Source organism: Siniperca chuatsi, linkage group LG16 (assembly GCF_020085105.1).
Source record: "Siniperca chuatsi isolate FFG_IHB_CAS linkage group LG16, ASM2008510v1, whole genome shotgun sequence".
NCBI classification, from domain to species: domain Eukaryota; kingdom Metazoa; phylum Chordata; class Actinopteri; order Centrarchiformes; family Sinipercidae; genus Siniperca; species Siniperca chuatsi.
Window position 1 is genome coordinate 22906068 of NC_058057.1, and position 14261 is coordinate 22920328.

General features: G+C 37.0%; 1 protein-coding gene across 3 annotated transcripts in view; it reads right to left on the reverse strand.

The window, feature by feature from the left end:
• Positions 1 to 14261, reverse strand: part of LOC122862961 (E3 ubiquitin-protein ligase TRIM9) — a 52343-nt gene that overhangs the window by 12682 nt on the left and 25400 nt on the right. For 2 of the 3 annotated variants that reach the window (XM_044168897.1, XM_044168896.1), the window contains exons 4-5: positions 9189 to 9299; positions 5140 to 5293 (exon numbers count right to left, since the gene is read on the reverse strand). In XM_044168897.1, coding sequence (XP_044024832.1) covers positions 5140 to 5293; positions 9189 to 9299 — 265 coding nt within the window. Of the gene's footprint in view, positions 1 to 1054; positions 1136 to 5139; positions 5294 to 9188; positions 9300 to 14261 lie in introns of all 3 variants that reach the window. The other variant, XM_044168895.1, reaches the window with a different exon arrangement.

The window sequence follows — 14261 nt, forward strand, 5'->3', positions numbered from 1 at the left end:
AAAAACAGGGTAAAACTAACCACTGAACACACAAGTGAAGATCTTGGGGTGATGAAGTCTGCTTCATATAATTTCTTTATTTGTTATCTGATCTTTCTAGACCAAAATAAGAGTAGTGAAGACACAGAGGAAAGGCAGCAGTCATGACAGAGGGAACAACATAGCAGGATCAGTGCAATATACAGTGCATGTATCAATATTTAAATTCAATATTTGTCACAGCATTTGCAGCCAAAGTAGTTCTTTCATTCATGCACAACCACAAGATAATGAACATTATCTGTTGTTAAATAAAGTATAGAATACTTATTTGAATTCATCTTGAAACACAATTTTTATATATTTAAAGAAAAGTAATACATACTTAGATTGTAAATACAATTTTAGCATTTGTATTCATTCTCTTTGCAGGAGGATGTTCTTCTGTCATCATTTTGTGTATGCTATGCTTTAAATCCATATTTTTCCACATATGTTACTATAGATTTATTATATTCTTTTATTTTAATTATTTATTTTATACAACAATTCAATAACAATTTTTTACACAATATATTTTCTCGTTCCGGGAAAAAATAATATTGGGAGGATCGTGTTTTATACACATTTCCTCTGATTATATTTACATCCTGTGTTTTGCATTACTACAATGCAATGCAACAATTACAACAGCATGAACAATGAATGAAAAAGCTTGAATGGTAAGAATGGTAATATGATTATTTACATTAAAAAATCAAAGAATTAGTAACCAAAGACTAGCATGGGAAACAGAGAAGTACTTCAGGCAACAAATTTTTGTAACTTTGTTGGAAACTTTGTGTTCCAGTGAAGGCAGCGCTATTCTGTAGAGGTGCCATTCATTGGAGAGGAGCTGGAAAAACAATAACCATGCAGAGGAAAGAGACCAGATAGACATTGTGGGACAAAAACACCAGTGAGTTTCCAACCAGAATGGCTGTGAGGACTATCGGGGCTGAGGGACGAGGAAGGAGTGACAAAATAAATTCAAGGAAGGAAAACAGAGGTTTACTGGGAAAAGTCTCTGAAATACCTCCTGGGCTCTCTGTCGCCATCTCAGCCTCAGCACTGCCTGATGCCTGCATTTGTTTCAATAACGGATTCTCCTGCACATCTGGAAATATGACGTTGGTTTGGATGTTTTAATACAAGAGCACATGGACAGAAGATGGCGTATAAAGCAGCTGGAACCGACAGTGAGACCAGTGGAGAAATTTAGATTGATTGCATTAGAAATATGATAAGAAGATAAGAAGTCCATATTCACTGAAGCAGTGAAGAGAGTGTGCTGTAACACCAACATGACCACTAAGACATGCTATGTACTAACCACACACAAATTAATAGTCTCCCTAATGGTGGTAAAAAAAAATAAAAATAAAGCCTTATGATCCTTCATATGCAAATGATATGTAAATCTCATTATTTTCGCCATTTCATATTGACTTGTAGGTCAGACAAAATTTTATATCAGAAAATGTTTTACTTACATTATAAGTTATTTTGTAAGATGATGTAAACATTGTACAAAGTTCCATTCATGTAAAATGTAGTGTCATCTGCATATTAGGACACAACACAGGTTTTCACCAAGATATCTGATAGAATAGATCAGAAAACATTGAAACTATAAAGAGACTTCTTCAAAATAAGACGGTGTAGTCCCTCATTCGTCCAGGAGTGTTCTATCGTAGAAAAGGTTTCAGTCGTAGTCATCTGGACACTGTTTTCAGAATCAAGACGTTTCGGCTCCCATCCGGAAGTCATTCTCAATTGTGAAAAAATTGGACGGGAACTGGACATTTAAGCTAATCTGAGTTGCATAAACCCTGCCCTCAGGAAGGAATCTGCCTGAGTATCTGTTAATAGCTAGTTTCACCTGAAACTGACCTAATAGTTTCAAGATGGCCCAGTGATCAGTAATCAGGCCTATTGTTCTCTGGTTCTCAGGCCTATTGTTCTCAGCCAGAGAACAATAGGCCTGATTACTGATCACTGGGCCATCTTGAAACTATTAGGTCAGTTTCAGGTGAAACTAGCTATTAACAGATACTCAGGCAGATTCCTTCCTGAGGGCAGGGCTTATGTAACTCAGAGTAGTTTAAATTTCCAGTTCCCGTCCAATTTTTTCACAATTGAGAATGACTTCCGGATGGGAGCCGAAACGTCTTGATTCTGAAAACAGTGTCCAGATGACTACGACTGAAACCTTTTCTACGATATAAAGAGACTTCAAAGCGCAAATGTGAAGGCTTGGTCATGCATAAGACTATTTGTATGCTTAGTGCTCTAAGTATGTGATGGTATGTGATCTCAACTTGATTTGCATAAATCACTTTTACCTCAAGCAACTAATGGGAATAACAGAAATTTAACAATTCCTTTTGCAATTCCTTTTTTACAATCTGGTTCTTTTTTAATCATTTTCATCATTCCTGTTCTACATTTTACGTACCAACTTAATTGCTGAGATACAAGAGAATTTACCTTTAATCAGAACCTCAAAGGTGTTTAAGTTACAAATTCTTATCTTTACTATTCATTTTTTATCACTTCACACTGGAGCATCAAATATTACAGGGAATACTATGAGAAATTAATTCTTTCTACTGAGTGTTGAAAATATGAAACACACCATTCATTCATTACAATTCCTTAAGATAATATAAACTAGATAATGATAAAAAAACTAAAGCCAAAATTTTGTTTTTCAGCTCTTTTGTAATGTATCCTGAGGTTTTATGTGGTAACGTGAATGCAGCAGGAATATAATAAGAAGCAGTAGTAGTTCTAAACAAAAATTTAAACAGGGTTGTAGCTACCATTGACACTGAGGTACTGTCCTCTGTAGTATTTCTGGGAATGTAGAGGTTTTAGCATTCTGAGGAAGGTTTTACATCCTACAACAAAAACTTACACAAGCTGGATATTTTTTGGGCAACTTTTAGACTAAACTTAAAATGTTACTATGAGCCAACTAAGTAAATAAATAAATGCTTTGTAACAGCATTTAGACCTTCATGTTGGGAAATAAAAGGGTAATGCTTTATTTTATGGGTCAGTGATTTCCTAATAATTTCCTTGGAATTTTCCTGGCAAGAACTATGTAATCTGGTCCTAATTACAGACAAACTTCAGAGGTTTTGTATTAGAGTTTAGTTAGTTGGGTTTATAAGCAGTTGTTGATTTACAGAGGACATCAAGACTTAAAAACATGTGATCCAGAGCAACTCATTAACTTCAGATGGCCAATGATAACTTATAATGATGGAGAATAATTTCGGGTGAACCAGAACACCTCCTACACAGTGTCGACTAAAATTCAAAGACATGAAATCAAATGATCTATCTTTAAACTCTATTGCTTTGTTCTGGATGATCAGTGGGATGTGAAGGTGGAGACATATACAGATGTGTTTGATGTCACCGGCCTTAAAGAACAAAGGAGTTACGACCAAAGCCTCTCTACTACTTACAAGCCTATTCGGATTCACTTGACTGGAGTTCAAATTAGAGAGTCTCCTTTAAGTACAACTCAACCAGGGCCATGACCTGCAGATCTGGGTCACAGTCTTTATTTATGGCCTTGAATTTGTCTCTGAGGTCCTCACTTTTTATGAATCTAATGGTGCTAGAGATAAAAAATTCTTTGAAGTTCAACAGCTTACTTCAAGTGGCTCCCAAAGGGAACCATGAAGCATTATAAGCATATTATAAACCCATTATGAGTGCACAATCACTATAATCACATTATAACAATTATTAACTACACAGCACTAAACTGCATGTAGCTTTTTTATTATGTGAAGATTATATTGCATATGCTTTTAATGGATTTGTAATATTTGTAATGGATCACAACACATTTTGAATAAATGCTGTTTTACAACTCATTAAGCAAACAAAATATTGCATGTAAAGTCTTAATGATTGACTGAAAAGAATAATGGGCATTATTTGATATTTTAGCAAGGTTGAATCAACATCTACAAAGGAAAACACCTGATCTTTAATGCCTCAGTGGAGCAGTATCAAAATAACATGTGCATAGACCTGATTACATATTTAATGTACATTAACAATACATCTGGGTAATCTCAGGGACTGCAATGGAATGAAGGACGCTGTGTTTACCCATGCACACCAACCGGTTGCTGGGTAGCAACAGCCAATGAATAGCTAATCAGTTGTGTACATTGTTGTACATCTTGAAGAAACCTCAGAAGGGAAGAGTGACAGAAAGTAAATGTTGTTTATTGGTTATCAAATATATCATCAAGGGGCATTTTTCTTTGCTTCAGGTCAAGGATGTTTGTGTATGTTTGTCCATGTCAGATTGATTTATTTATAGAGGCCGTTTAAAAGGGCCTTCCTCTTATTTTACACATGATGTTTAGTTTCCTCGTCATGTGGAGTCCTACTCAGCCTGTGAAAACAGCTTTATAAAGTGTGTGCTCAGGAGGAAGCTTTTTAAAGTCTGAGAAAATAACCCTGATGTTATCTCGCATTGGGCTTTGAGACTTCAAAATATTAACAGAAAATTTGTGTTACAAACTGGGGGCATGAAGTTTGAATGACATGGGCATTTACCAAGCAGGGAGGGTCTTATGCTGCATACACGCAATGTCGGCAGAATGGGAAGAACAGGAAAACCTCCCATTAATTAGCTACTTATGCAGTATTACACATTTGAACTAGTGAAACCAGACACAAACAAACTCTATATAGCTCCTTTAAAATTAATGAATCTATTGTATTAGTGTTGATTTTGGATTTTTGGAAGGTAACAGCCAGCAATGGCGTCTTAGCATCCATTTTGTCGATATTCACATGTATGTAGTTCTTTTCACCAAATTTCTGATATTTCCAATCGTAATTACGGTCTAAATAATATGTTGTGAAAGGCATAGTGACACAATTGAGGTGCATTATGGAAAATGTAGGATCCAGGGTTTTTGGAGCTTGACGCATACCATGGACAAGTCAGGATATCTCAGCCTCAGAAACACATTGAATAATATAAGCAATCCTGTTGTCATGACTCAAATATAGTTGTAGAATGGGCCTTAAAACAGGATTTAAAACTGCCAGTTGAAGTGTGAGCTTTTGTGTGTTCACCTTTGCCCTGGCAGAAGTCCAGCTGCAGGATGGTCTGGAGCAGCGAGTCGGTGTTGAGGGTGAGGTCAAACTCAGGGCCTACTTTTGGCTCCAGGGCCCCTTTCACCCATTGGTCCTGAGAAGACGTCACCCGCTTGATCAGAGCATCTGAGATCTAAGCACACACACACATAGACAAGTTAAGGTGTGCAGACATGTAGAAAAGGTTAAAACACACATGTGCACAGTGAAGGAAGATGAGCATGGGAAAAGACATTTACAGTCAAACAAACACAGGAAAAGAGAGCATCTGCATTTACATTTCGTTTACATTTCGCATTTAAATTTACATTTAAATATACGTTGAAGGCTGTGATACCCTCCCTGGATGCAGAACAGCTTCTCTGTTCTGGGATCTGTTCCATTAGCCTGGCTTCATTACGTTGTGACTAACAAGTGAAATGAGGCACGCATCAGTGTAGTTCAAATATTTAAGGCTAAGAATTAGGGCGATCGTCTGCTGGTAAGAGCGTCACTGACTCAGGGAAAAATATCTAAGTGAATACATAACATTAAACTACACTCAACTGCAAAAAATGTGATTGCTGTCTTCTTTAAAGGCAAAACATGAGCCAAGGATTTGAAAATTTATCCTCAAGCATTAAAACGTAAATTCCTTAATTTAGCTTCATTTTTCCACTTCCCACAAATTAGTTGCATTGTCTTTACAAATGTTCCTGAACTTACATTTAGAACTAATATCCACCTTTGATTCCTTAAGAGCCTCTAGTTAGGATTTAGGTGTTGTGAACCATAATGAATCACATAATCAATACATTATAAAATATTCAGATGAAATGGAAGCAAGGGGATGTGTGTGAGTGTATGTATGTGTGTGTGTCCCTTAGGAGTGTCTTTGATCTCTATTTCATCTCTCCCTTTCACCTTACTCTATTTCTCGCTTGCTATCCCTCTCCAGGAAGAGAAATGATTCATAACCAGAAACAGAGACACTAGAATTTCATCTCATATAATTTAATAGAAATCGAAACAGCTATAAATGTAGCTCAGGAGAAGTTTAAAAGATCTTTATGTGTTTGCTTTCTGTAGGAAATGTTTCTTCTTCTTGCCATTTAACCCTTGTGTTTATTTGATATTGGCTGTTTGGGGTCCCATACACACCACGTAAAAATAATAATAATAACTGCAAAATCAACACTTTTCTCCCCCTTTCCTAATAACCTCATTAAAACCCAATATGTAGAAAAATACTGAAGTGGTAACCCTTCCTGATGCGACAAACTGGGCTTGCACATTTGATGAAGGTTACAAAAATGGAAATGAAACCATAAACATAAATACATTTATTACACCAAATAAGGAAATATTTCATGGTTTATAAGTTATATGAGCAATGCATGAAGAAATACACTACCGCTCAAAAGTTTGGAGTCGCCTGTCACAGAAGCTTGACTCGGTACAGTCAGATGGCTGAGAGGAATACTCTATATTTTTGAATGGGGTTTCATGCTTTTAGGTTGTAGAAAGCCCCCCTTCACAAATAGATGTTATTTTGTATGAAGGCTTTGCAAAAAAAGTAACGTTTTGTACATGGAGAACAATGGTTCAACCAGACTGACAATTGAAAGGGCAGAAAGAGAAAAGATACCTACGAGCAACAGTTAAATACGAATATAAGAAATCAGCCGTCATTGGTAAAAGAAAATGGAATCTTAGTAGGTTCCTGTTTCAGTGTCAAGTGCACAATAATGCCTCTAACAAGCTGGAATTAACAGGCGAGTTGCTTTAGCAAAGCTATTCTTAAACTTCAAAACAAAAATAGTAGGGCAGTCTAGGGTTAGCACTACTGGAGTTGGATCACGGAATAGCAGCTTGTTACAGTACAGACAGGCAGGGGACACCGAGCTGGACCAGAATGTTCTTTATTAAATGACAGCCAGATATAGTGGGTGTGGAGAGAGGGAAGTCTGTAGGAGGGAGATCACTGGAGACAGGCGAAACAAAGTGTTATGCCGAGTGGCATAGAGAGTCCTAAACTTGAATGAGGTCGGACACATACTGAGGTGAGTGCAGGTCTTTTATACTGGCTGTGATTGGAACTAATGGGGAGCAGGAGTGTAATTGGGTGCAGGTGTGGGTGATTAGTGGATGGTGGAGCCTGGCGTATCTGTGATACAGCTGAGCATACTATGGACTGACAAATCACAGTTTAAACCTATTCAATCTAACCACTGAGTAGACTGCAGAGGGCCCAAAGACTGGACTGGAAAACAAATTAAAAATCAAAGAGTATTTGGGGGAAAAATGGTTACAACAGTATTCTACCCTGTCAACACTGTGGGGACATTGACTAAATGGAAGTTTGAATCATTTAATTATTCTAAAACTCGTTTGAATGTAAATAATACATTGTATAACGAAACTATTTTTATCTATGTTAAAATAGCCGTTATTGAAGGAAAGAAGAAGAACATCAACGTAACAGTTGACTTCTTTTGTTTGCCAAGCAGTAATCCACAGACAAATAAATGTACAGTATGTCATACATAGTCACGTTACTTATATTTGAGAGGTATAAAACGCCACTAGACTTATTTGGGATTTGGAAGGGGATCTGCTGCATAAAAAGTCCTGTCCACACCGATCACAAATACAGAGCATATACAAATCCACTTTATTTAACCATGTTTTACAGATGTTGTGACCCCAAACAGAAGTAATGTGACTTTTTTTTTACTGAAAAATGTCAGCAAGCAATTCGTAAAAGGTATCAAGCTGATAAAACAATGTTAAGTGTGTTTTTGAGCTTTTAAAGGATCCCAAACAGACCATCAGGGTTAAACAGACATTTTGTTTCTGCATCTTTCTTCTAAGCAGTTGCACATGTCACATTTGACCTCTCTCAGTTTGACCTAACATGCACCGATCAATAACTATTGATCAGCCATTGAGCATCTGAGACTGCTGATAACTAAACATGTCGGGTCAATTAAAAATAGACCAGCTGCAGTGTTAGTGAAGCAAATCAGATGCATCCTGTGTTGGTGTGTGTGTTGGTGCACGGATGCAGTCAGACGTGTGTGTTTTGTTGTTTCTCACTTCAGTGGTGAAGTCTTCCTCCTCTGACTAGCTTCAGAAACATCAGAGGCTCCCTGCAAAGCTGATTTCTCGTCTTAAGTTTTCACGCTTCCTCCTCCCTTTCAACTTTCACGTTTACATTTTTGGTTGTAAATACTTCAGAAAAAGTTTCTTTTTTGAATGTACAGTAAGACCCCATAGTGTGTTTGCCTTGTGTATCATCTCTGAAACTTTAGTCTTAATTTAAGTTGTTTTAAAAGAGAACACTGGAGCTTCTTTATCTTCATGATGATCAGCCATTTCCCTGAAGAAACTAAAACCAAGAATGAATTAATTTTGCCACAGCCTGATATCACGTATGCCTGTGTTCCATAGAACTCCTTTTATTGTTGTTTTTATCATTTATAGATGATAATGAAGTTCAACAGAACAGAGGCTGTAGGACAGATTCATTGTTGGCTTTAGTATCTTCAGAGACACTGTTAATAATAAATAGATTTTAAAAAAAATCTCAACCTCATTCTTTAACATCCTTTAATTTGAATTTTTCATATAAACTAGATGATTACATGTTCCCTTTTGAACTGAGAAAATTCTCCTAAAGTCTTGTACTACACAAACTGTTTAACCCATTGGACTATCTGATAAATGCATTGACAAAAAGCTCAAAACAGGGCTGTTTTTTTTAGCTTGTGACAAGTTGGCATTTTGGAGATACATGTTTTTCACAGGACAGTACAGTTTTGCACTTTGCTACATCAGAAAAGAGAGCTTGCAGCTTTCAATCAAAGCATTACAAGCAAAAGGAGAAACTCACCCAAATGACTAACTGGATTTGATAAGGTGTTTTCTTTATCCAGTTGCTATGTGAGGCCCTACATTAGGAGACCGCAGATGTCAGGAAGGAAGTCTTACACTCATACAATCTCACACACACAGACACACACACATACACGCAGTGGGTCAGATACCTGGAGGAATCCACTGGGATCGTTCTCTTTGAGGACTTCCAGACAGTACTCCATCATGCCGGTGGTCTGACGTAGCTTCATGGTGCAGTGGGTGATCTGGTCACGCACCACCTGACAAAGACACAGATTAGAGAAATTAGTTGCTGAAAGTTATGGCATAGAGCAAGACTTCTGTAATGTTTCCAATGTTTTTAAACCTCAAAAAGACAATTGTTAGACTATGGACCCCTAATGTGACAAGTTTCTTCATGTTGAACTTAAATGCAGAGAGTAAATGACTTGTAGAGATTGTGGCTTGTTTTTCAAACCACATTCTCTACAAGCAAGCAGTCTTAATATACTTGGTTATACTTTGTGTAAAGTATAAAGTTCCATGATATTCCCTAACTTTAGCGAATTTATGAATTTCCTGTATGTAACGGCTCAGTAACCCGAGGACTAGACAAATAAAAAAAAAAATTCACACAGCTTGTCATGGCTGAATCCAATAGAAAAGGTAATGTTCCAAGCTGTAAAAAAAAAAAAAAATAAATAAAGTTCATCACAGCATTTCTACCACCTGCTGCTGTTTGATTATTAGCTAATCAAGATTCAACATCACACTGAGCGCCTCATATGCCGCCTGCTCTCCATTTAAGCAGACAAAAGACAAAAAGACGCTATGGCTAGGATTGCTCAATAGATTATTTGGCACAGTGTGGTTGGAAATGTGCTAATGACATTTAATAGCATGAAGTACACAGGAAAAAGAACTTGGACTGGCAGTTACTCTTGATTGCTCTTCTTCAGGCAGCATGTTGTTATATATATTTACCAGGAGTGTAATTAGGAAATGGGGAGCAGGTGAGTTAGTGGCTGGCAGGAAAAAAGGTGCAAAAATTAAAAACCGGCTGATGGTACGACTGTATAATGCCATATTTGGAGCACATCTTTCAAAATCCCATAGTATTCCTGGCACACTCTCACCAGTAACCCTGTTTCAACATGTGAACAGATCAAGGTGAGGTAAGTATTTTACAGAAACACGTTATCAGCCTTAACCAGACAAAGTTAACTTAATCAGATGTTTCTCTCACTGTTTAGCTCTTTGAATGCCTCTCTCCTTTTTGTCTCACACACACTCAGACACAGACATCACATGCTATCCACTGGCTGAACTCTGAGCAGGAGGGAAATGGGATGTGGACGGGTGTCACAGCCAGTCGTTGGAGGCTAATTGAAACTCAGTGAACTGTCACCGTCTTATTAGCCTTTTGTTTACATTTCGTAATACCTGCACCACATTTCAACAGATCAGCAATCTTTAATTAACTGCTCAAAATCTTGTGATGTTGGTGAATCCAAGATAATTAATTACACCGTTAACCAACGGCTGCCTAAATGAATCAGAGAGTTAATTAGACCGAGTTTTGGTAATTATTCCCCTCGTTTATTTGATGCTTAATGAGATCACAGTTAATTATTCACCTGTCAACTACTGTATAAATTGAAATATGAAGAGCATGAAGAGTCAACTGAAAGAGGATCAAAACAACCTACAATCTGAGCTGAAGATTGTGTGTGTGTGTGTGTGTGTGTGTGTGTGTGTGTGTGTGTGTGTGTGTGTGTGTGTGTGTGTGTGTGTGTGTGTGTGTGTGTATGTGTGTGTTGGGTCAAAGGTCAAAGTGGTAAAATACATTTTACAAAAAACCCTAAATACATTGTTTTTTAACATTTTTGTTAACGTTCCACCTTTTCAAATCACTGTGTAAAAAGCAGCTTAAGACCCACCTGTTTAGACTTTTTTTTTCTTTGTTTCACATTATTATTATCTATATTTTATGTCTTGCTTTTCTTTTTTATTGTGAAGCCCTTTGTGATGTAAAAGCAAACAAAGACAGGAAGTAAAACTACCAAACACGAAGCAAGGAGAATATTTCGAAATAAAACAGGAAATAACCAAACACAGACCCTCAATCCATGACATATAAATAAACCTTATATTTCTTCATTAATTCATTTATTTAATGTATTAGCTATGTGTTTGTCTTTTATTTGTTTTGTTTTTTTGCTTTAATAACTTACAAGCCCAACAAAGGTGCACTTACATGTGTACAAGTTTTGAATTAGTGAAGCAGGTTCTGTAAATCAGTTTTTTTGTTTTTTGTTTCTTTTACATTTTCTATATTTGGTGGTGTATGTATGAAAAGGTTTGGTTTAGAGTTGTGTCTTGGGTTTTGTACAAGGACTTAGAATTAGGAGGGTTAAAGCAGAATCAAAGGTCAATGAAAGGTCATTAAAGGGAAAACATTTAAAGAAATAATGTATTTTTGTAGCTATATGTCACCTTAACAGCTGTAATTCACCTATAGCAAAATACACCCACAGACTCAAATTATTTACCAAAAGAAAATTAGCTTTTCAATTCAAGTTGGCAAAAGCCCGCTCTTATCTCCTGTGTAAACAACATGAAGTATGAAGCATGAAGCCGGAGTAAATCTCAGATTTATTTCAATTTCCTTCTGTCCCGCTGAGACGAGCCGTCAGCTCCCTCCCACACACTCCTGCAGGCCTGGTTCAAGGGCTTTTTCAATACAATACGTTCCACATGCATATGAAATTAATTTGAGGGTGCGAATACTGAAACATGTTAATGCAAGCCCAGATTTGCGATACCAGACAAATTGCAAACGTGACTCACAGCCTCTTCATCACACATTTCAGTTCAGGTTAGACCAATATATTTGGGATGATTTTGGCCATTTTTGGAGCGCAAGTACACAGTCCTTAGATTGGCATGGAATAGTACAGACAATACTGTATATAAATCCCTACATCATGGTTAAGTGGGCTAGAAAAGAAATGCCATCAAAATATTTATAAACCCTGCAGGAGGTTTGTACTGGATGTATGCAGGAACACAAATGCTCATCATGCTTGTTACTGGGCTTTCTTTTGTATTTGTGTTGTCAATTTTGAATGCAATATTTGTGTTTCGGCTGTCTGTAAGTAAAGTGTTACAGGTAACCTCTAGATTTGCACGCATTTAAAGATACTAATCAGCAGCACAAATCATGCAGGCTTGATCTAAAAAAAAAAAAATGACACTATTGGCTTCTGACTTCAATAACCGAGATCAGATGAACCCTAATCTCATTCATAGAAGGTAGGTAAGGGTTGGTGTTAAGCATGTGATGGTTGGAGTTATTGTTTCTCCCTGGCTCCCTATCAGCTAGGCAGTTAAAAGAGCACTCCACAGCACTCCTCGAGCTGCAAGCCTAAAGCAGACATGAGAAGCGGGCTACAGAGTTCTGGTAAACTCATTTGTTTGTAACTTCACAACCCCAGATTTTTTTAATTTTTAAACTTGTAGTCTTCAGCACCAGCTGACACCGACTCACACAGCTCCCCCTGGAGCCACACAAGTCTTTATACAACTTTTTCACATATGCCAGTACTCCCCAAGACCAGTAAACAGACTGATGTATAAAATTGGTGTAGTTGCCCTTTAAAAAATAGGGAGCCCTACCAACTGCTACAAAAAAGGGGTCAGGCATCCACAATGAGGTGGCTGAGGTAAGGCCAAACTATTAGCGAAGGGGATAAGGGTTATGGAATGTAGGTCCTCACAGGTATAGAAGTACAAAAATGTGTGTCTAGTACAACTGGCTCAGAAGAGATCAACAACACAACCCTGTAACACACTGCCACACGCACACACATTCCTTCTATGTTACATTCCTGTATACCACTATATAAACTGCACATATAAAACATTTCTTTCACTGTGACTGTATGTGATGGTGGGCAGTTATATATATATATCTACAGATGGAGGTATATTGTATAACACCATCAGGCATCAATATGTGATATTTAACCCATGTATCACTCTTACACTAACTGTAACCACAACTTAAGCAACAATAATGACAACAATGAAAAGCACTGACACTGTCATCTAAAGTAATTATTGTAAATACTTACAAATGTAATTACAATTTATTTTTATTTTTTTTACCAAATTTGCTATAAAATCGCAATTTTAGCAAAGATCCAGATTATAAACAGCCACATACACTAACACAGACAAATACAGCGAGTATTTCTGGCTGTTCTTAGAAAGAGGAAACCAAAATGTGTTGCTTTTAAGGGATTAAGCTCTGGCTTTGGTGATTTTTATAGACATCTGCCTTTCTTGGTGTAGACACACTCTTTAGATTTATTATCAAAAACAGATTAAAAGGCTTGTAAGTGCTTTAGAAAAAAGGAGAGGGCAGGAGAAGGGTTAGTTCAGCCAGAAAATATGAAGAAATAGATCATCTTTTACAGCCTGATCCTTCCACTGGCACTTTTAAATGAAAAATAGTTATGCTTTCTTGGAATTGCCGTTACATAATTTACATTTTTGCTTGAAACCATCCAAGAACGAACACAAGCTGCGTTCACTCCCATAATTTAAAGATGTATAGTTTGTATTCTGAGTTGTGGGTTTAGTGTGAAAACTGCGAATTATGTGTGAAGATTCCTGGTTAAAATTAAATGTATGACAATATGACATCCACTTTTCAGCCATTTAAATATAATCCAATATTATGTTGATGCAGTTTAGAGGTTTTAGGGGAATGTTATTAAAAATGTGTGCTGGATGTTGTGATAGTGATACAAAGCTACAGTAAATATACACATCCAGTCAAAAAAGAAAAACACTGCGCATCAGCATTTATAAACACATTTTAGTTCCTAACTGCTCTATCCGCAGCATCCCATAAAACTGTAGAGCAGCATCAGCTTCAAAAATCAGGTCTTGAGAGGGTCATACATGCTTTTATATCATTGCATCTTGATTATTGTAATTCACTGTATTCAGGTTTAAGACAAAAAACAATCTCACGCTTTCAGTTAATACAAAACGCAGCTGCTTGGCTTTTAACAAATTCAAAGAGACAGGATCATATCACCCCTGTTCTGGTCAGTTAAGATTTTACAGATTACATTTAAAGCACTGGCTGCTTAGGTATATTGCTGAAGTGCAGCCTCAGATCTTCAGGCAGGGCTCAGCTCTGGAACTCCCTACCTGAAGATCAATCAGGT